We start from the raw sequence: 23,745 nt of genomic DNA, 5'->3' as shown, positions 1-23,745 counted from the left end.
GCGTACGGCGCCGCTTCTGCTGGCCAGGCCTGTACCGCTCTGTGCACTGCTACGTTGCAGCCTGTGTGCTGCAAAAAATCTGCTGTGGTGCCCACTGGACGCCTTCACCCCATCGATGTGCCTTCGAAACCATTCTTTCGCATATGTCTCGATCTGCTCGGCTTTGCTATGACATTGTAATCTGGCAATAAGTGGGTCATTGTCGCAACTGATTACGCAACCCGGTACGCGATGACATGAGCTTTGTGCACAAGCTGTGCAACTGAGGTGGCAGATTTCCTTTTACATGACATCAACCTCCATCACGGCGCACCCCGGTAGCGCCTCATTGATCGCGGTCGCACCTTCTTGTCCAGAGTAGTTGAAGACCTACTTTGTTTCTATTCTGCCAAGCACAAACTTTCCACCGCCTATCACCCGCAGACAAGCGGACTGACGGAGCGGCTCAATCGCACGCTGACAGAAATGCTGTCTATGTACGTTTCTGATGACCACAGTGATTGGGACAGCATGTTACCCTTCGTGACCTTCGCCTATAATTCCTCCCATCACATGACTGCTGGCTTTTTACCCTTTTACCTTTTGTTTGGCTGCCAAACTTCTTTGCCCTTTGACACACAGTTTTCTTCCTTGACGAACACTTCCACTGAATATGCTCAATACCACCATGTCCGGGCTCACGCAGCACATCAGATTGCGAGCTCCTGGCTCACTAAGTCTCGGGCCACGCAGAAGATCTGGCACGACATCCGATATCGGGACTTACGATTTACTCGTGACTCCGCGCTCCCCCTATGGACACCATGTTGCCACATCGGCTTGTCTGAAAAAGCTGCTGCCGAGCTACACAGGGCCCTACACAACAGTGCGTCAGCTTGATGATGTGAACTACGAGATCGCTCTGCTGCACTCGCGTGTCCCCACGAACGTTGTGCATGTGTCCCGGCTGGAACCTTACTTTGCTGCGAGTTCAACTCATTTATAGTTAGCACCGCAGGCGGGGGTTATGTTACGGCGCAGCCAAGAGTGGCACCAGTCAGAAGATGATTTAATGTGCATAGGTGGAATCGGTCTCAACAGCCATCTCGTTTATACATCGTTCTCTCTCTGGTAAATATTGTAAACACATCTTTATATGTGACTTCTGCAACGTAACACTATGTAAATGGCATGTGTGTGTGCCACCGGTTTATGCATGCCACATTTGGTGATCTCTTGTGCCTGGTTGCACTGGTACTGCAGCAAGATATTGCAGACAGTGTGAAGGAGTCTTACTTGCTGAAGTGTATAGTACTGATCTGTACTGCTGATCACAAACTTGACTCCAGACTGCGGAGACTCCAGACTCTAGACTGCGTCAAACTTGCCATTGTAACTCATACAGCCACTCATAAGGGTATAATTTAGTACAGCAACATGCTTTCATAAAAAGGATACTCAAGAAATATAGCAAAATTCCGTTATATAAATTATTTTAATCAAATTGCAAAATCAACAAGCCAGACTAGTTGACTGGAAAAACAAACTGCTGTTGTCGGCATAAATTATGAAGTGTGTTTTTTTTGCTTATATGAACAATGTCATTTATGTAGATGTTAAACAATTTTGGCTCAAGAACGCTGCCTTGCGGAACTCCTTGCAACATTTTTTGAAGAGTTGATCGGTGGGATTTAATTGAGACGCACTGCTTTCTATGTCTTAGATATGACTGTATAAGTGTTAATGAAGTACTGCGAAACCCATAATGTTGTAATTTATAAAATAAAATTAAATGGCTAATCCGGTCGAACGCTTTAGAAAAGTAAATAAAAACTCCTATTGTTATCTTTTTTTTCTTCAAAGCCGTTAAGAATGAATTCTTTTTGTGACAGTAAAGCAAGTTCTGTCGACATTCCTTTTCGAAAACCAAACTGTTGCTTGGATATGATAGAATGTTTCTCGCAAAATGATGTAACCCTTTTACAGATAATTTTTTCTAATCCTTTTGAAATTACAGGTAATACTGAAACTGGTCTGTAATTTGAAAATTCGTTTTTGTTCACGATTTAAACAGTACAGTAATCTTGACATGTTGCATTGCTTCGGGAAAGACTCCAGTAGATAAAGCAATATTGAATATATGAGTGAGGACAGGTGACAGAAGATCGAGCACAAATTTAAAGGGTGTTATTTGCAGCCCATCAATATCACGCGCTTTGCTGTTTTTCAGGGACATGAAAGCTAAGAAAACCTCTTCCGGAGACGTTGGCTCAAAAAATGCTGAATGAAAAAGGCTGAGTTATTGGGTAGTACACCCAATAACTCAATTGCTGTTTTGTTGTAATTGCTTGAGGTTAGAGAAGTAAAGTAGTCATTAAAGCTGTTTGCTAGCTTTTCGCCCCTTAACGATTTGCCATCCACAGTAACTTCCAACTCATCTTCATCCATACATCTAAAAAACATGTACGGATACTGAAACACAGAGGCAGAAACAGTTACACAATTTGTATAACTTGTATATAACTCTGGCGAAATAGTTCTGCAGAAACCTGCAAGGTGGAGAGAAGTAATTAATTTAGGGAAAATCAGACATCCACCCATTTGTAGCAGTTGCTACAAAGGAAACCCTTACGGGTTCCTCGAAAGAAACGCCTCACAGTTGAAGAAAAATTCGTCCTGGTCCGGCACTCGAACTCGGGACCAACGCCTTTCCGAGGCAGCCACTCTACCATCTGAGCTGACCAGGCGGCTAGAAGACGGCAGGGCAAAGTCGAATTTGTCAACAATTCGAAGCAAAGGCAAGAGTTTGACTTAATAGTTTGCCAGATATTTTCAATGTCCACTCATGAAAATGCTAAAGACGAGTCTGTTGCCAAATGCAGGGGATCGCCAACATTTCCCACAGACGTTTGCAATCATATTTTTAGAAGCTTTGACTGAAAACTCAGTGCTGGTAATTATAGTTGGCATGCTATCTTATGCGGAACACGATCTATTGTTTATTCATGTGACGGGTGCGACATTAAATCAAAGTGTGCTTTTGCAAGACCATTATCAGCAGCATGTACTGCTCCATCTAGAATTTCTTCCTTCACTTGGAGTGAAAGCGGAAATTCAAGGTGTAGCAGTGCTTTGAACATCGGTGCAAACCCATTGTAGCCTCTTCATAATGATGATTATGCAGGTATTATATGTCACAAAGCTGTTTTTTTTACTTTCTGTGTTTAACCCCTGCATTCAGAAATGCACCTTAACTTGAAGCCCGTGCTTCACATGGTGAAAACACCCCCATCTCTTTTCAATGCCATGTGAGTGGCGGGATATATTCCAACATCACGGAAAGAAGCTGAAGTCATCCCTTGGTGTCAGTGGCATAGCCAGAAATTTTGTTCGGTAGGGGGGGGGGGCTTACGTTGCAGCTCGACCTCTTCATTGTAGGATTTGTTGAGGGATCAGATGCATGAATACATAATAACTGCATTGCCATTGCCAAAGTTGCTGCAAATGAATTCTTGAATGCTACGCATTGTCAAGACAAGTAAAATATCTTTTTTTTTTCATAAAAGAATGTACTCGTATGTCTCAAAAATTTTGCCCGAAATAACTGATGTCAATGCTTCCATATTTTCTGTCTATTTAATTAGTAAAGAAAATATCATACAAACTTTAGAACTGTATCATTTTGAAACCAGCAAAGCAGTGCATGCCACTGATATGAAAAATGTAAAGGCCATCAACTGAACAAGTTGAGGATGAATAATTTAATGAAACTTTGTCATTCAAGAACCTTGTTTACATTTTTGTACATATCCAACGGCTAGCGAAAGATCTCAATGACACTGTCCTTTATTACAACGTATTGCGCAAGAGCAGCTGTTACCAGTTGTGTATTGTAATTGTGCTGAAATTGTAGTCGCAGCAGAGAGCACATATAAAAAGCAGGAGTTCTGCAGTATATACGAAGGTGAGTCAAATGAAATAGAGCCAATGCGAAGAAATGACAAACGGGGTACTTTATTTAAGAATAGTCTCCATGAGCACTTGGACATGTGTCCCATTGACTGACGAGTCGCGTGATTCCTGTCTCGTAAAACTCTTTGGGTTGCTGCTTCAAAAAGTCTGTTACTGACTCCTTCACGTCATCGTCCGACATGAATCTGGTTCCCTTGAGCTGTTTCTTCAACTACCCCAAAATGTGGAAATTGCAAAGCGACAGGTCTGGGCTGTATGGCAGATGTTGCACCGTTTCCCACTTGAACTTTGCCAGTTTTGTATCAACCACATCAGCGATGTGGGGACGGGTATTGTCGTGGAGCAAGGTGACCCCATTCCCCAATTTTCCACGTCGTTTCTTCTTGATCACGACACGTAGCCGATCCGATGTTTCACAGTATTGGAAACGATTGATAGTCTCTCCAGGTTTAGCAAATTCAATCAATAATGGCCCCTAACGATCGAAAAAGAAGTCAACAACACCTTTCCGGTAGAAATGACGGCCTTTGCTTTCTTTGGGGGTGGTGAATTCAAATGTTTCCACTGTAAGTGCTTGCCGTCATGTTTCAGGCTCGTAGTAGTGGCAACATGATTCGTCCATGGGGACAACTGCAGACAAGAAGTCGTCACCCTCATTGGGATACTAGATCAGATGAGTCAAGGCAGCACCGAACCTCTCCGTCTTCTGGCGGTGGTTCAAAATCTTGGGCATCCATTGCGCACACAAGAGCCGATAACCGAAATGTTAATGAATAATAGTGTGAACCAAACTGTAACTGATGTTCATACGCCCTGCCAATTCATCTATGCTTATCCTCCGTTCTTGTCTAATCAGCTCATCAGCCTTTGCAATTGTGTTGAGGGTGATTGCACGGTGGCTTTGGCCCAGTCTTGGATCGTCTTTGCAACTTTCATGTCCCTCTTTAAGCCGTTTGCTCCAATGCTTCATAGTGGCCAATGAAATACAATGTTCAACGTACACGGGAGCTATACGGCGAATAACTTGTTTTTGGGAACCACCTTCAGCTGTCAAGAGCCTCACGACACGACGCTGTTCAACTTCTGGAGTGTCGATTATGTCACGCAACCATGTTGAACCCAGTATATGAGAGTATTAAAGAACCTTTATCCTCACAGCTGCGTGTTACTTTTGTTAATGATAGATGCTTTTGTGCTACGCGCGTGCCTCGCACATGATGAACTGAACCATTATTGCACGGGGTGGATTGGCTCACTTTCTTTTGATTCACCCTCGTACATTAGGAATGCGAAGATACAATGGAACATACAAATGTGATTGATAAAGGGCAAAAATGTGTCACTGGAAAGAAAGTTCACTGCATGTATACACAAAACCTCGCAAACAATATATTTAAATATACTTATAAGTCTCCAATAAATCTACATATCTAAGGAAAAGTCACTGTATGTAATGTGTAAAACAAGCAAATAAACATGTTGCGCAACCACAGATTCACAGATTACAGCCCCCCTCCCTCCACTTCTCCGGATCTATTGCACGCGACAGGAGGCGGTGTGCTACCTCCCCACTTTTCTCCCTTGCGCACACAAGACTGAGCCACCATCGTCGACTCACCCATCGTCGACTCACCCAGAAAAACGCTTGCACTCCAGCTGGTTCCAGCAGCTCGCGGGTGTTGAGAACAAAAAAAATTGAAGAGGCTCAATGTGTCCTCGCAAATAAAAGTCAATGTAGAAAAATAAATAAGAACATAGTTACTTTCCCTGGCTTTATTGTTTTGACATGGATGCTTTGGTGCAGCTGAAAAAAAATTTTGATATTATTTTCTGTGACATGACGGCAAAAATGAACCACCACAATGCTTCGTCTCATTGGACCTCGCTGCGTGCTTTGTCAACTTGTTTGATAGTGCGTTGATTCGGGTAATCTCGTTGTATGGTCCAATGTACGAGTTTAGAGAAGTCAGTGCACCTATGTCGTCAAATGTTTATACTGTAACAACATTAAACCCACAAAGTTCCGGCATTGAAAATCTAAAGCACAACTTTGGAAAATTCAATGCACCTTTCACATAAAAAGTTTATGAGAACTTCATACCTATAAAGTTTCAGAATTTCAATCCATGTGCTCCGTAAATTCCGCGGCCTCCGCGAGATGCCACGACGAGCCTGCCCACCAACAAAACGCCCTTGAAATTTTGTGCTTGGATGGGGCTCCGAGTCCTTGCGTTATGTGACTCCCGGTGTATGGGCGTTGCCCCGAAATCCAGCTGGAGTTCACGACGTGTGCGCTGAAATGTCTTTTTGAGCGTGAAAAGGACATTCTAGACAAAATCCAAAATTATATCCGGTGCTGGGGGTTGTTTTGTTCGGCTGTGCACGACAGCACACAAAAAATTGCGGGAGGGGGCTGAAGTCCCATAAGCCCCCCCCCCCCGCCTACGCCCCTGCCTGGCACTTAAACAAGGCAGACCCATCCTTAGCTAGCAGCTATAGTCCAATAGCATTAACAAGCTGTCTGTGCAAACTGTGGGAGAAAATGATAAACCTGCACTTAATCTGCTTCCTAAAATATAGCAAAATACTAGAACACTTCCAGGGTGGCTTTTGAGCACATAGGTTGACAATAGACCACCTTGTTCGCATTGAGGCAAACATCAGAGATGCATTTATTCATAAGAAGTTTTTACTTTCAGTATTTCTAGACCTAGGGAAAGCATACGGCCCATCCTTCCACAATGGGTGTCGGTGGGAACATGTTAAACACAGTTGAAACCTGCCCAACCGCACTTTTTGCATAAAAGTAGGCAATGTTTTATCTAGACCATTCACCCAAGAAACTGGTGTCCCACAAGGAGGCATGCGTAGCTGCACACTCTTTATTGTAAAAATGAACAGCCCACATACAGTCATTCCATGCGCAATGTTTTATTCTGTGTATGTCAGGTAAGTTTCAAAACATGCTATATTGCTATCTGCAAATAACAAGCACAGCTTGGAATATACAAATTGTCTAAATGGACAGATTAGAATGGCTTCAAAATAAACACCCCAAAATATACCTGCATATTTTTCTCAAACTAGAGAGAGGTAGCACCTCTGCCCAGTATTACAATCAAGGGGGTCCAACTCTCTGTGAGCAGCCAACATAAATTCCTGGGAATCACTTTTGACTCTACGCTCACATTTATTTCCAATATTACGTATCTGAAGATGAAATGTCTAAAAACAATGAACCTTCTAAAGCTTCTGTCACGCACAACATGGGGTAGTGATCGAAAATGACTTCTGAACTTCTATAACAGTCTTATCTGCTTGTGCTTTGTTTACGGAGCTGTAAAATTTATAATTCTGCAATGCTAAGTGCCTTAAAAATCCTAGACCCCGTCCACGATCTGGGTATCTGTCTCGCAACTAGTGCTTTCAGGACAAGTCCAGTCTAGAGCCTCTACGTTGAGTCGAATCAGTGGTTACTTCATCTGCAGCAGTCACACAACAGTTTTACATATATTCGGAGAGTCCAAGCGAGCATTGAACATTCTCGTTATTCAGCCATAAACGATATGACTGCTGCTACACTCATCCATAACCGACGTGCAGTGAGAAAACTGTTCAGTTTGCATGTGAGGAACCTAAATGAGGAAATGGGTGTTCAAGTTCTTGAACTTTGTCTTGTGGCTCCAGTGAAACTGTTACCACCAAGGCAGTGGCAGATCATAGACTGCGATACGTCATTTGTAGAGGTCGCCAAACACGCGCTAGAGGCACATATTAAAATGCATTTCCTAGAACTCCAGTTCAAGAACTCTTGCACAGAGTTTTACGCAGATGCTTCCAAGTCACATGCCGGAGTGTGTTATGCAGCCATTGGTCCATTCTTCTCGGAATCCAGTGCACTGCAGCTGGAAACAAGCATCTTTACTAGCTGAGACCCAAGCACTAGTGTTGGCTGTGATGCATATAAGGAAATCAAAACTTCAAGAAACAGTTATATTTACAGACTCCTTAAGCATCCTTAAAGCCTTTAAGTCACTCTGTAAACACAAAAACCCTCTACTTAGTGAACTCTCTTCCGTTCTGTGTCCAGCGTATGTATCTGACCAGTGTGCCATTATATGCTGGGTACCTGACCATATAGGCATTGAGGGTAATGCACCAGAAGGCCAAGTCACTTGCATTGCAAGCTCTTATTCCTACCACTGCTGTCCCTGCCACAAATCTGAAGCCTTTCTTAGGAAAGAAACTGCAAAGTGATTGGCAACGCATCCTGCGCATTCCTCTTGATCAGGTAATGTTTTTTGGTTCAGAACCATTTCCTGACACCAAAGCAGTCCTAGGCTCCTTGAATGATGTTGCATTACATGTAACATCATTCATCAGCCTAGTGAAGTCATAGCACATCCTCTCACCAGAGGATGCTGCTGTGATAGCAGTTTTATATACCACATGCCTTCAGGCCCTTGCGTTTCAAGGGCTCTGTTTAGGCACTAGTGCTTTTTGCCACTCCTTGCATCTGACATATTTTGTATGTCGTATCATTCTTTCTCAATGCACTTTTCCGCCATGTGTCGACATGTGCGCCGAGCCAAATGATCTGCTTCTCTCAAAAGCAACAAATGAATCCTTTAATTTCATCGCATTGAAGTACATATACAGGTCAGAAGATTACTTGTGGTGCCCTCAAGTGAACATTACTTGTGGCGCCATCCAGAAACAAACATTAAACTTATGTTCATTGTACACGTCATTAGTCATTGCCATAATTTCTTACACATAGATTTTAGGCACTTTACAGCGACTATTTTTAGGCCTTTTTACAGCCACGTCTCATTTACTTCTCAGAATTCATTGCTCCATGTGAACCCACTAATGCAGGCATGGTGCTCTTTGGCCATTCCTGGCCCTTGCACCACTCAACGACATACATTCATTGAGTACTTAACTCACAAAACTGATGCAGTGCAGAGAGTTTCTAGCAAAAGATTGTGGTTTGACTAGCCACCAATATTAATTTCATTCACTGACTGAGATTCCATTATTAAAAAAAATTGTGGCGGAATCCATCTCACAAAGGTTGTCGACTGTCATGGGTTAGCAGTGAATCAATATAGCGTCACGACATATTGACACCATCGAAATGTGCTATGTATGAGGCAGGTACTGCAGAAGGACTCCCCTTCCCTAAGTGCATTCGGCACCACCTTGCATCGCCGCCGCCACGTAGCCTGCACGTGGCCTTTGAAATGCATGGCACACCGGTGCGTGTGAATGCTGGGAAATGTGTCATGCGGCAGCTGGGGCTCCTCTCTCGTGCATCCTTCTGGACATGCTCTGCACCATCTAGTGGCACTGCCGAGAAGTCTGTGCTTGGCCTCTGAGACGAGAAGTGTGGCACACGAGTGGCTGTGAATGCTGAGAATGGTTACCTTGCTTGCCACACGCTCAGTGGCACATGTTCCAAGTTGTGAATAGGTTCATTGAAGAGCAGCACACACCCAGTGCGTTCCTGGCGCAGGTTGCTAAAGCGTTGGCACGAAAGGCATTCGTTGAAAAGTGGCAGTGCATTTGTGGTGCAGTGTGCTAAAGCATTGGGTTGGTTTCCTTGAGGTTGCGATGTGGGTTTGATTCCGCTCAGCATTGGAGAAATTTAAAGGATCTTTTTCGTTATTATTGAGTGGCACATTTCCAGTAGCACATACCAGATACTAAAGTTGGCATCGAAGACGTTTATTGCAGAGTAGCACGCACCTGCTGGCATGGACCCGGTGACCCAAGTTTGCATTAAATGGCTTCAGTGAAGACGTGCACAGACAGATGTTTATTGAAGACCGGCACATATGTATATGTCGCTGCGTACTCAGTGACCCAATCAGTCCGACAGTATCGAACCCCGTTCCCTCAGCACAGCAGTCCGATGTGCTACCCATTCAACCACTTACTACCCAGTGACCCACGTAGGTAGGAAAATGGTTAGATACAAACATACAGACATAGATAGACGAACGGACGGACCCCAGAAAGTGTGCAAATTAGCCAAAGAATGCTAATTCATTAAAAGTTATTGTTAATTAATGATTGTATTGCTGATGATGGACGGATGGATAGCCCCAAGAAAGTGGGCAAATTACCCAAAGAATGCTAATCCATTAAAAGTTATTGTTAATTAATGATTGTATTGCTGATCAAGATGCACATTATTATATGCCCTGCTGCTTCATGTGGTTGAGCATTCACCATGCCTCTTTCAGCATGCAGCCCATGATAAGAGACATGATGAAAACAGAACTCTCTGTTGTCTTAGGCTGCAACAGCCATGAATCGACTAGCGCATACCTAAATGCAATGCGACTTTTTATGCTTTGGGCCCTAATTTAAAGAGGCAAATATCCTGGGTGCGTGGCTGTGTCAATGACCAACACAAAGAGCTACGTTAGCTTTATAGGGGCCATAACACTGAATTTTGGAGCTTAAATTATGCATTGAATGCAAAATGCATGCATCCCACGCCAATGTGGCAAGGTTTGAGCACATTGAGTTTGGTAAAAATGGCTTTGTATTGCAATCTAACCCTACAGCAGTCTGAGAACAGTAAGCAAATATTAAATGAAATCACAATCCCGGAAACGGCTTCCTTGGACAATGAAAGCTGATCTCGAAGGCCCTGTTTTTTGTGTACTGCTTATACCGGAAGTGATTGCAGGAGCTGAAAATACGTGATGGTTGCCATGTGCCATTTAATTTTTGCATGTGCATCTTGGCGGCCTGCTGCTTTTTATTGCACAAGTCAAGGAATTGCTGACTCAAATCAACAGCATTCCCCTTGCTGTGCCATTGTGTGCTAGAATGTGTGGAACAATACATCTGGTAGGGTCTCAAACATCTGAGCAAATGACACAGTGGTGGCTCCTGCATTTCCCGACTTCAGACAGTTCGGGCCAAAATGACTGTCACTTTGTGTGGGAGTGGCTTAGAGGCAGTGATTTAAAAAGTTTAAAGTTAAATATCTTTTTTTTTGTTTAACCATATTGGGCTCTCTACTCTCAGTTACAATAATCAACTGATAATAGTTGGAGGAGCATGTCATGGCCCCTTTATTGACTTTGTTGTGCTTTCTCTCTCCTCTTGGCTTTCAATGTCTCTCCCCCCTCACCCCTCTGTACAACATAGCCTTTTTTTTTGGTGTGGGGAGGCCGACACTGGGAGGAGGTGGACCACATAATTATGACGCCACTGCTGCACAAATGAGACTGGACACAAAGAATAGGAGATTGGACAACATGGATGCAACACTCATAACTGATTTATTAGTCTCCCAGACGATTGGAACATAACTCGCAATAAAATGCACATGTGCACGAGTTCAACGTCAGCAGTACATCTGTGTTTCTGTTTCTTTCGTTTGCTGTGTTGAACCTGTGCTAATGTGCATTTGATTGTTTATTTTCTTCTGGTCTTCTAGGGGACTAATAAATAAACTTTAGAGTGTAGCGTCTTTGGTGTCCCATCTTCATTTCTTTGTGTATTGTATTATCTGCACCGAAACGTCATCATCAGATGTTAGCCAGCTAGCCCAAGAACAAGCTATTAAGATAACGAGGTGTGGGACTGTGTTGCAGCTCGGCACTGAGGATGTGCGGTGGCAGTTGCAAGTGCTGGAGCAGCTCCTGGTGCGGGTGGCACCACCTGTGGATGGCTCCTGTGCCCTGCAATCACTGGCTGCCTGCCTGCTTGCCCTGGATGCTGGCCTGAACTGCCGGGCAGTGCTTCACGCTCTGCTCAAATGCCTGCACTCTCAGGTAGAAACGGGACGGGGAGCACCAAAGCTTACAAAATGGAGCGTAGCATTTCAATCGCTTTGCCAAAAAGGCACAGCATGCAGCCGTGAAAGTACGCCCCCTTGTGGGCGAATGCGGTGACGAGGCAGAAACTTTGGCATAGTTGCGTTGCAGTGGGGGCGAAAAGAATCACTGCATATTCATTGATTATTCTTAGAAAGAATGAAAACTTCTTATAGGTTAGTTCTGGAAAAATAAAAGTTAAAAATGAGATAAGGGTTTGTATTGTGACAAAATTTTCGGTTCCATAACCAAAATAAATATTTGAGTCAAGATATACCATATGTTGCCGGGTATGAAATTCATTAGAGCACATTAATTGGCCATATTTCGAAAAAATAGAACAAATAGCTGTTCCCTGAATTCTCTCTCAACAACAATACATCGTTAATTTTAATGAAGTCCCAATGACACATTCATATTCCAGCTTAGGTGTAATAAATGAATTGTATGTGAACTACTTTGCTCAACGGGTCGCATCCTTAAGACCACTTATAACGTAACCACTTATTATGTAGGACTGGACACGATGCGGTCTTTTCTGACTCTCGTTTATCTTCCCATAGAACTTCATGTATGTATTTAATGCCTATATTGCAGCTGCACGAGATGAAATACGGGAAGAATTGGGGATAAGAGTTAATGGAGAATACTTTAGTAACTTGCGATTCGCTGATGGTATTGCCTTGCTTAGTAACTCAGGGGCCAATTGCAATGCATGCTCAACTGACCTGGAGAGGCAAAGCAGAAGGGTGGGTCTAAAAATTAATCTGCAGAAAACTAAAGTAATGTTTAACACTCTCGGAAGAGAACAGCAGTTTACAATAGGTAGCGAGGCACTGGGAGTGGTAAGGGAATACATCTACTTAGGGCAGGTAGGGACTGCGGATCCAGATCAGGAGACTGAAATAATCTGAATAATAATAATTGGCTGGGAAGCGCTTGGCAGGCATTCTCAGATCATAAACAGCAGGTTGCCATTATCCCTCAAGAGAAAAGTGTACAACAGCTGTGTCTTACCAGTACTCGCGTACAGAGCAGAAACCTGGAGGCTTACGAAAAGGGTTCTACTTAAATTGAGGACGATGCAACGATCTATGGAAAGAAGAATGATGGGTGTAACGTTAAGGGATAAGAAAAGAACAGATTGGGTGAGGGAACAAACGCGAGTTAATGACATCTCAGTTGAAATCAAGAAAAAGAAATGGGCATGGGCAGGGCATGTAATGAGGAGGGAAGTTAACCGATGGTCATTAAGGGTTACGGACTGGATTCCAAGGGAAGGGAAGCATAACAGGGGGCGGCAGAAAGTTCGGTGGGCGGATGAGATTAAGAAGTTTGCAGGGACAACATGGCCACAATTAGTACATGACTGGGGTAGTTGGAGAAGTATGGGAGAGGCCTTTGCCCTGCAGTGGGCATAACCAGGCTGATAATGATGTTGATGATGATGATACATACATTGGGTCTTGTGGCGGGAATGCAATGATGTCCGAGTAATCGAGCATATCTGAACCTTTAGTGTCTCGAAAATCAGTCTGTGCCTACACCCATCTCTGGAAGTTCAGTACATTCTTCATCTAACCTACAAAAGAAAAAGCCTTTTCAAATAAGTGCTTCCTGGTGAACATTACTTTCCAGCCTGTTCTAAAACTCAGCGTGGTCTATTGTTTTCATGGTGTCTTCTTGATGATGACATAATTGTGTAGCTTGCCAAAGTTTATTAGTTGAGTTGCTATATGCAATTGGTGAGGATGTCTAAAAAGATAACTGAAAATATAGCATTGCTGCTGCCATGTTGGTAACAGAAACCAAACCCATCAACTTGCATATGAGGCTTTGGGTCACTTAGACCACGAAGATCTTGGGAAAGAACCCCATCTTATATTTGAACAGATACAGTATTTGTTCCTGGCAATTCTAGGGAAGAGCACTTTATCTCGTATATACACTTCCAGTACTGTATTGCCTTTGTGTGTAAAGGAACCACATAACACATTCAGTCTCATGCAGCCTTAGCCTGCATATGTCAGGTTTGTTTATAGTGATGTATAATGAAGGTATTTTGATTCCTCGCTCCATTTTATGTACTGCTGGTGCAATTTTGGTCCACTCTTAATAATGTAAATGTAGTAGATTCAGTGGAGGGGAAAGAAACCTTTGCACCAGCGGGGAGGGAAACTTGATATAATACTCAAAACAGCTTCAGTGCGAAAAGAAATGACCATAGCATATCTGTTGGTAGCCCCTGTAATGTGAAGAATGCATAGTGCACATTTATTGTGGTCAGCGCATGTGATGCCCTCTGAGAAGGCACTTCTACAGTTATGTGGTATCTCACTGAAAATGTAAGGATGCTGTGAGAGTGTCCTTGAAAGTTGAAAAGTGATGCACAATTGAGGACTGTCGCACCTCTGTTCAGCAGCAGCACCAGCAAGTCATGGGTTCAGAGCTGGTGTGGGATGCCTGCCTGGTGCTGGTGGCTGCGCTTCTGGCTCGGGCTCCAACCACCTGCCTGGCTGATGTTTTGGATGTCTGTAAGTGGCACTTCTGGAATGTTACTGTGAAATGCGGGGCATTGGAGACAGCCTTTTTGGAATAAATGTGTTACTTGATCAGATGCAGTAAACCCTTGTTATGAGTGAAACCAGTTCATTGAAATCACAGTAAAACCTTGTTATAACGAAGCTGCATTACTTGAATTGTCCCTTTCGAAATTTCTCCCAGTCCCGACCCAAGCGCATGCATTTTAAACCGGATTGCTCAATGTATACCGATAAGCTGCTCCCATTAGAGTGAACTGTTAAGGGGAGTGTGTGCATTCAAGGCGACACTAAACGCATTTTGAGCCGAGCAAAACTCTCCACACCAAGCGAGTGAGCAACCCTCTCAGTCACCAGCTTCGCCATTGCATTGCCTGCACACCCGTTTCCTTATAGGTGCGTTACTCAAATTCGAATGTGTGGACTTGATCCCTCTATAGATCACACTGTGCCAGCGGAGCGGCGGTTGCTCACTAGCACTTTTGGAGCAGCCCTAACAGTCCGAGCTGTGACCCTTATCCCGCAGTTTGCAGTGAGTTGTGACCATGACAAGTTTAGGCTATGGGAACAGGACAAGTCTGTAACTTGAGGCATTTATTCACCTTGTATATGCACACTAACAGTGGCAACAACAACAACAAAGAGAAATGAAACCACAGAGGCAGAGTGTTGCACATGGCTGAGGTGAAAACGGCTAAATAGGGGAAACCTGCAAGAGGCTGATAATGAGCGCAGATCCACCGAAGGTGGATCTGTGCTCCGGCCTTGGGGTGGTCACTCGCTCCCAAAGGCCAGGTGCTGCAGGGGGACGGCGTGTGACGGTCTCTGCGGCTCAGTTGAGTTGTGGCCAGTTGCAAGCTCATCAGCTGTCAAGGTGTCAAACACGATGCAAGGAACTTTTCGGTTATGAAAAGCCTTTATGGGGCATGAGCATAAAAAGAAAGTAAATCTATCGTCTATAAACACACACTACAAACCAAATAGCAAACCATAATAAACAACGACAGTATTGGCAGTTACAGAAAGTACACACGTGAGCACAAAAAACAAATGCACAGGACAATGCTGGTGACACCAGAATTGTCCTGTGCGTTTCTGTTTCTTGTGCTCGTGTCTGTATTTGCTGGAAACCCTTACACTGTCATCATGCACCAATTGGCACAGCAAACAGCACTAATTACAAACGCACAATTCACAGTGCAAATTAATTGGACGTATTCTCTAAAGTCCGCACACAGGTTGTGTTAGAAAGTTCGAAATATTTACATCGAGTTCACCGGTGCTGCCGCGTCACCTAGACATCGCTGCTTCCGACGAAAACTCGTTGGGCCTGCCGGTGCGTCGTTGATTCAACGTCGCTGTCTCTGCCGTTCGTTCCACGATAGACCTGGTCAGGGGGTGGCGATGTTGGGTTGACCAAGGCGCCTGAATCGTCTGGCTGACTCCGCTAGCCTGTGGGTCATAGCCGCAGGGAGTCTTGGAAACGGTGCTGCCAGCCTGTAGCTGAGGTCACCGATGGAGTGCCCGCTTAGCTCACGAGTTGCAGCCGTGGCAGCTGAAGCATAGCCTCCACTGCATTGCCGCTGTCTCCATGAACCAGCCGTCTGGCCTGGCCTCCAATTCATCTTTCCTGTCATCCCAGTGCGTAGTTATGTTGTTCTCTTCTGCTATGTGTTCTTTCGTAGCCTTGGCCACACAGCACAGGTCCATTTTTTTTACTTCTTTTTAAATATCTTCTGATCTTTTCAGTCATACACTTTTGTATTTTCTAACTTCTTACTTATATTTTTCACTGCCACATTGTGCTTTGTTGACCTTTTCTTGTGTTCTTCTTTTTCTTCTTTTCCTTGTTTCTTTCTTGGCTCATGACATCAGCTGAAAGACAAAAACACGTCGGGGGAATAGTGTTCCTCCTGCGTGGTGGAGTGGGCATGTTCCCGGTTCAAAGAGGAAGGAGGGAACGGGGTGCCTTGGCTGCAGCATTGCGGCCAGGCGTGAAAAGCAGTGGGAGTGGCGAATGGTGCTGTCTCCACGCTACCCTTTGCAAGTGAGCACATGATCATCGTGTGATAACCACGCATGGCCATTTCGAGAATATCAAAATGCTTGTGCATTCCCATATCCTCTCCTCCTTAAAATCGCTGTTTTGCCAGTTTCACAACGATATGGGCGAGCCAAGGGAAAAGAGGAAGCAAAGGAGTATTGCATTGGAACAGAAAGCAGCTATTGCAAAAACTGGCATCTAAGGTGCTAAAAAAATTTGTAATTCCGCACGAATGGCGAAGCACCGATTGCAATAGCAAATTAATAGGTAGCTGTACGAAGTAAGGATTGTAGTTTTATTGGCCATATAAACTTGTGAACATTTGCTTACTGACTAAATTAACAATGATAAAATGTGTAAGCGTGACTCAATGAGGACGTAGAAAGAAACAGACACACAGAGACAGCACTGTCCTTGCATGTCTGCTTCTTTCTGCGTCCTTATTCAGTTGCACTTACCCTGTATATCATAGATTCAAATCAACTAGCCCGTCAACATGTTTTAGCTAAATTAACCAGCACAGTGTGATGCGCGCACAAGTAAACATTAACTCATCTCGCTCTATGACGGTGGAAACTGTCTGTGAAAATGATGGAGTTAGAATTGTAGCAGGAGCCGCGAGCCAATTGATCTTCGTGCATCTCTCGCTTCAACACGAATGAAACGTCGAAAGCACAGCACATACGAAGCTACCGGCATTAAGCACACTCTGCAAACATCGCAGATCGTTTTGAAAATAAGGCCCGTGCGGGCACGCACTTTGGCCATGTCACAGATTGCTTTCAGGACTCACGAGCACCGCAAGACGTCCCTACAGCACCCACCAAAGGCTTCTACTACGGCGTCCGCCATTTGTGTGTCCAACGCCGTAGTAGACGGCGTACTCCACTCTGTACGCAGTGGCGGGTGAGGAGGACATCGAAACACCCTGGCACCCTCTGGAGAACAACACCTTTCCTCCCTCGCCTGACACCCGTTGCCTCGCGCGTCATGGGAGAGGGCACGAATCTGGGCCGTGTTCCTCGCTCATGCACGCGAGATTGAACCGCATTCGCCGGCTCACCCTCACATGCTTTCACTCATACAGAACCTCACGGCAGTGGCGATGGCGAAAACAAAAATGCACTTGGAGTGTCCGTGTAATTGCTATTGCAATAAAAAATTTTTTGTTGCACACGGCAGAACTTCTTTTGCTGTTGTTTTATTAAAATTTCATCTCTTACGCATTAGGCATGTACGACACGCTGAGCGAGATTGCGGAGGCGCAGGAATGGGCACAGATCATCAGGCTGTCCGGCATACCTGCGGGCAGGTGGGTCCTTCAAGAAATCGGTGTCACGCCTTGGGAGATTGAGTGTAACAGCCACGAGCTAACACCCAACCAGAGGAAAAAGATTAGGGCAGCCCCCCTGCCCCCAGAAATATGAACCCTGAGCACAACATCGACAGAAGACTTGCTCGAGCCAAAGCACTCCTCTGACAGGCAGCCACCTCCAGGAAAGCATGCTGCTTTACGGACGCTGCCTAATATCCTGCAGACTAGTCTATGCAGCAGCGGTGGTCAACAAAGATGGCACGGTCATCAACGCGTGCACAGTCCGCCCTGATAGTCCTGAGGTGGCCGACCAGGCGGCACTACTAGAAGATGGTAAAAGCTTAGTATACTGCGACTCCAAGAGGGCAATTCTGTCCTTTGGAACAGGGAACATCCCCTTCCGATCGTCGGCAGAATACTTGGTACTGAACACTTCACTCCATACTGCATCAATTGGCTCCCGGCACACATCGGACTATTGGAGGGGCCGCTCCCTAACCTCAACGAGACGGCACATGAGGCCGCACGATACCTGACTCACTGTGCGAGCCCGGACCCCCTCTCGGCAAGATAAGAGAGGGAGCGCAACCCCCTTTCACTCACAACGATCTCACCCAGCACTATAAGTTAGTCAAGAGAACCACGCTGCTACCACGCAAAGCACTCAATATAGCACAAGAAGTCATGTACAGGCGGCTTCAGACGGGCACCAACCTATGCCTGGCCTTCCTGCACAATATCTTTCAGGACACGCACCCTCACAATGCATGTCACTTTTGTAAAGATATAGCTAGGCTTGCTCACATGCTCTGGGATTGCCCCCTGGCACCGGGGGCCAGGACCACCAACGAAGAGTGGGACCGAGGTCTATGTGGCTCGGACCTTGAAGCACAGCTCTGGGCTGTCTATTGGGCCCGTGACGCGATGGAGCGGCATGGCCTCTCTGTCCCGATTTGGGAGCGGCCCGCTGTGCATTTATCACATGCACCGAGGGACCTCAATAAAGTTATTCATGCATCCATCTACCCATCCATCTCGCAGGCAGCCGCATAGAGGTTTGACGGGCTGCAGAGCCATAATCTTCTTTGCATGTTTAAAATTGTGCGCACCATCGGGCATATACAGCTGTAAAAGGAAATGAATTTTATAACGAAGTAATGGATATAGCAAAGTAACTTTGGCTTCCCATTCAGCTTCAGTATAACAAGGTTTGAGTGTATATTTTGTTTGTCTGGTGCACAGTCCGATATGCGCTGTAGTTAATGTGCATCACGCATAACATACTAGGTCACATGACGTGTGTCACTGACAGTGGTGTGACGCCAGCACTTCAAGTCTAGCCGTGTGAATTCACTATGGCAATTTCTGCTGTGCTTTGTCTGCAATTTCTTGCACTTCCTTATTCACCCAGCAGTAGGCAAAAGGTGGCCCATGGGCTGTGTAAATGAATGCTCGCGCCTTTGGGCTAACTCTAATTGCTGTCGCTCTTGGACGACTCAGCTAACTTTTGTTGCGTGTTAACTAAGGTGGACGGCGTCGGCCGTGCACGCAGGAGCCTCAAAGGAAGGAACTTCACTCGTTGGGATCCGTTTCGAGACTGGTTTATTTACAAAAGATATTGAAGAAAGGAGAAGGGAAAGGAAGAAGAAACACAAAGTCTACGTTCTCTTTTGGCTGCACCGAGGCCTTCGTCCTTGTCGGGAGCGCCCGCGCCTCGACAGGCGCGAAAGGCGGTGGAACGGATCAAGTTGTTGGTAGATGCGCCGGCCGGCATGTGCTGCAGTAGGGCGCCCCTCGTCCATTCGCCGGCTTCCTCTTTCTCTTGTGTCGTCGGTCCCCCAACCACGGGTGCAACAATGTATGCTGCTCGTTCGCGACTTTCGACAGGCTGTGTGTGCGCCATCTCTCGCTGGGGCAGTGCAAGAGATGCCACCATGAGTCTGTTGCAAGATCACTCTCCATGGAAGTTTCTACTAGCTTGAATGTCCAAAACTGATAGCATGACGTGCTGCCTATACTATCAGTCAATTTCGAATTATTGCATACTTTCATGTTCTGGAAGTCTATTTTTGGCTTGATGGTTTGTGGGGATCGAGGTGCCTTCCCGCTCGTCATCCCCCAGTTGCCCATGGTGAAGGCCATTTGCCAGCTCCTTCTGCGGGAGCTGCCGCCCCAGTGGCAATATTGTGCAGACATAGCACGTTGGAGCTACTTTCCTGCACAAACCATTGTTCTGCCTCCTGAAGTCAAGTCACGCACACAAGCATGCACCTCGGGCCATGCCCTGGTTGGCCTCCCTGTGACCTCCCCCAATCACCTTCTCCTCCGAGCTCTGTTCCGCTGAGTGCTCCTTCTCCATGGCAGATGCTCAATGGCCTACAACGGGTTGGTTATGCGGTCCTCCAACTTCTTGTGCTCGTGCTTGGTGGACCACTAGTCCGTTGGCAAATGTGCATACTCGATCGGTCTTGTGGTGAGCCTTTGCCCACAAACTGCCATGTCTGTCGCACTGTGGTGTATCTTGGATTCCTAAACTTGTGTTTGTTGGTGATCTGACTCCCCAACAAATTCACACTGTGTAGATGGCATTGGTGATTTGTGGGAGCATGGGGAATGGTAAGAAGAACAAATTGGGGTGAATGGAAATCCATACCTGCTGTCTGTCCCGATTTGTCAGGCCCCTAATCCTTACCGGTCCTTCAGATCATATGGACACGACTCGAAATTTCCTAATAAATGGTTATGGTCTCTATCAAGAAGCACATTTGTGCAAATAAACTCCATATATGCACACACCCACCAACTCTTTGGAAATGGCCACACAGTGGCACATTTTGACCATTTCATATGATTGTACGACTGAGGCAAGTATCTCTAGAAAATTATACTTGCTAATTCTCATATACAAAGACTGCCATTGGTCTAGCCTACCACTCTAGTGTATCTGAAACGAATTGGCACTTTATCATGGAGTCGTAGTGTGATTGTAATTCTCAGCTAAGAGAACTTTAGTATGTTATGCCACTGCGTGGGGCTTAGCATCTGGTCTTTAATATTGACACATGTACTTGTTTATCTTTCTTAGGTGACTGCTTTTCACCGGCTAACAAACATTAAACATTATTGTTCAGTGCAGGACATGCCTACATGTATCGGAAGTTTCACGAATGTTATTGATAGTTATATCCATTGACTGTTGTCACTAAACTTTGTGTAATCTGACTGTGTGCGTGACACAATTATGTGATACTTCCTGGAAGACACATGTGCACCAATGATTATTCTGGAACCTTCGATGACTCATCTATAAAAGCCAATGTAGATTCTGACGATTGCAGACTGTGTTCAACCCTCCCGCATGTAGCTGTGTGTGGCTTAGCCTTGTGTGGAGAAAGGGGGATCCTGGAGGTTGAGCCGATTCTGGGTGTTCAGACCTTTTAAGGCCCCTTAGCAGAGGCAACACACCTCTTTGTCCTCTGCTTCACATGGGCAACACCTCCAGATTGACCCATCTGGCAGAAATCGGCAATCGCCTTTTCCTGTGCTCCTCTCCTCTCCAATCTTCGTCTTTCTCTCGAGCCTGTTTATCTTTCCTGTCCTCTGTTCACTTCTTCTCATTTCCGAGCTTCCCACCAGCAAGGGTTGACCTTGTGTCGCTAACCAATCTTGGTTATGCTGTATTTGGTTATAGCAACGATGTACAGCTTGTGTTGGCAGGGCTCCTCTTGCAGGAACTGTTGTCCCGTCCTTGTGTTGGGCTCATTCGTGGGTGGTTGGCATCACTACCGAAAACCCCACTATGCTAATGGAGTGCACTAGTGCTTTCTCCAAACTTTCATCATCATCATCATCATCACCACCACCACCACCACCATCATCATCATCATCATAATCATCATCATAATCATTTATGTCCACTGCAGGACGAAGGCCTTTACCTGCGATCTTCAGTTACCGCTGTCCTGCTCCAACCGATTTCAACTAGCGCCTGCGAATCTCCTAATTTCATCGCTCCACCTAGTCTTCTGCTGTCCTTGACTGCGTTTCCCTTCTCTTGGTACCCATTCTGTAACCCTAATGGTTCAGTGGTTATCTAACCAATGCATTACGTGGCCTGCCCAGCTCCATTTTTTTTCTCTTAATGTCAATTAGAATGTTGGATATACTCGTTTGCTCTCTGATCCAAACAGCTCTCTTTCTGTCTCTTAATGTTATGCCTAGCAATCTTCATTCCATCGCTGTTTGCGCGGTGTTTAACTTGTTCTCAAGCATTTTTGTCAGTCTCCAAGTCTCTGCCCCATATGTCAGCACTGGTAAAATGCACTGATTGTACACCTTCCTTTTCAATGATAATGGTAAGATTCCAGTCAGGAGCTGACAATGTCTGCCATATGTGATTCAACCCATTTTTATTCTTCAATAGATTTCCTTCTCATGACTAGGGTTCCCTGTGATTAATTGACCTAGGTAAATGTTCTCCTTTACAGTCTCTAGAGGCTGACTGGCAATCCTGAATTCTTGTTCCTTTGACTGGCTATTCATCATTATCTTTGTCTTCTGCAGATTAATCTTCAATCATACTCTTACACTCTCTCTGTTAAGGTCCTCAGTTATTTGTTGTAGCTCGTCTGCAGTGTTACTGAGTAGAACAATGTCATCGGAAAACTGAAGATTACTGAGATATTCACCGTCGATCGTTACTCCTAAGCCTTCCCAGTTTAATAGCTTGGATACTTCTTCCAAGCACATAGTAAATAGCATTGGAGAGATTGTGTCTCCCTGTCTGATCCCTTTCTTTATAGGTATCTTCCTGCTTTTCTTGTGTAGAATTAAGGTAGCTGTGGAACCTCTGTAGATATTATCCAAGGTATTTACGTAAGCAGTCCGTACTCCTTGATTACATAATGCCTCTATGACTGCTGATATCTCTACTGAATCAAATGCCTTTTCGTAATCTATGAAAGCCATATAGAGAGGCTTATTGTACTCTGCAAATTTCTCGATTACCTGATTAATGACATAGATGTGATCCATTGTAGAGTATCCATTCCTGAAGCCAGCCTGCTCTTTTGGTTGAGTAAATTGCAGTGTTGCCCTTATTCTATTGGAGATTATTTTGGTGAATATTTTATGTAATACTGGGAGTAAGCTAATGGGCCTATAATTTTTCATTTCTTTAATGTCTCTCTTTTTGTGGATTAGTATAATGTTTGCCTTCTTCCAGTTTTCTGGGAACCTTGCAGTCGATAGACACTTCATATAGAGAGCTGCCAGTTTTCCAAGCATTATGTCTCCTCCATCTTTGATTAAATCGACTGTTATTCCATCTTCTCCTGCAACTCTTCGTCGTTTCATGTCTTGCAAGGCCCTTCTGACCTCATCGCTAGTTATAGGAGGAGTTTCTGTATCCTGTTCATTACTTTTTCTAATGGAGGTATCGTGACTCCTCTGGGTACTGTACAGGTCAGTATAGAATTATTCCGCTGCTTTTACTATACTTTCGAGATTGCCGATGATATTACCCTGCTTATCCTTCAGTGCATACATCTTGGTTTGTCCTATGCCAAGTTTCCTTCTCACTGATTTCAGGCTGCGTCCATTTTTTACGGCTTCTTCAGTCTTTCTCACGTTATAGTTTTGAATATCACCTATTTTCACCTTGTTGATCACTTTTAACAGACTTGTAACTGTGTGTTTGTTCATTGTCTACTTTATCCTTTAATGAAGTGCCACAAATGATGATATGCAGGTGAGGCTCTGCTGGGGGAGCGCCCAGAAGGAGTTGTGCGCTGCTTGTCGCTGCCCCTGTGCCAGCTGCCCCAGGGGTTGCAGGGACGGGCTGCTGCCCTGCTGGCACGGATGGCCACCACTGCTGGCAACAAGGAGGAGGAGGAGGCCGCGCCATGCGTCACTCCCAGCACGCTATTGGCCAGCCATCCTCTCGTGACTGGGGCCCTGTTTGCAGCAGGGTGCCTGCATGCCTCACCCACTGTAAGCAAGGCTCAAAAGAGAACACAAGGCAATTTTTAACAAAATTTTGATTTGGGAGCCAGA

At 45.0% G+C, this 23,745-nt stretch overlaps 1 protein-coding gene across 1 annotated transcript in view; it reads left to right on the top strand.

Annotated features, from left to right (window-relative positions):
• The window catches only part of LOC139055694 (focadhesin), a 307,088-nt gene that overhangs the window by 45,751 nt on the left and 237,592 nt on the right, over positions 1-23,745 (top strand). The window contains exons 7-9 of the mRNA XM_070533225.1: positions 11,571-11,750; positions 14,212-14,326; positions 23,441-23,682. Coding sequence (XP_070389326.1) covers positions 11,571-11,750; positions 14,212-14,326; positions 23,441-23,682 — 537 coding nt within the window. The remainder of the gene's footprint in view (positions 1-11,570; positions 11,751-14,211; positions 14,327-23,440; positions 23,683-23,745) is intronic.

This window comes from Dermacentor albipictus, chromosome 2 (assembly GCF_038994185.2).
Source record: "Dermacentor albipictus isolate Rhodes 1998 colony chromosome 2, USDA_Dalb.pri_finalv2, whole genome shotgun sequence".
In the NCBI taxonomy this organism is placed as follows: domain Eukaryota; kingdom Metazoa; phylum Arthropoda; class Arachnida; order Ixodida; family Ixodidae; genus Dermacentor; species Dermacentor albipictus.
This window is presented reverse-complemented; position numbering and strand designations above follow the sequence as displayed.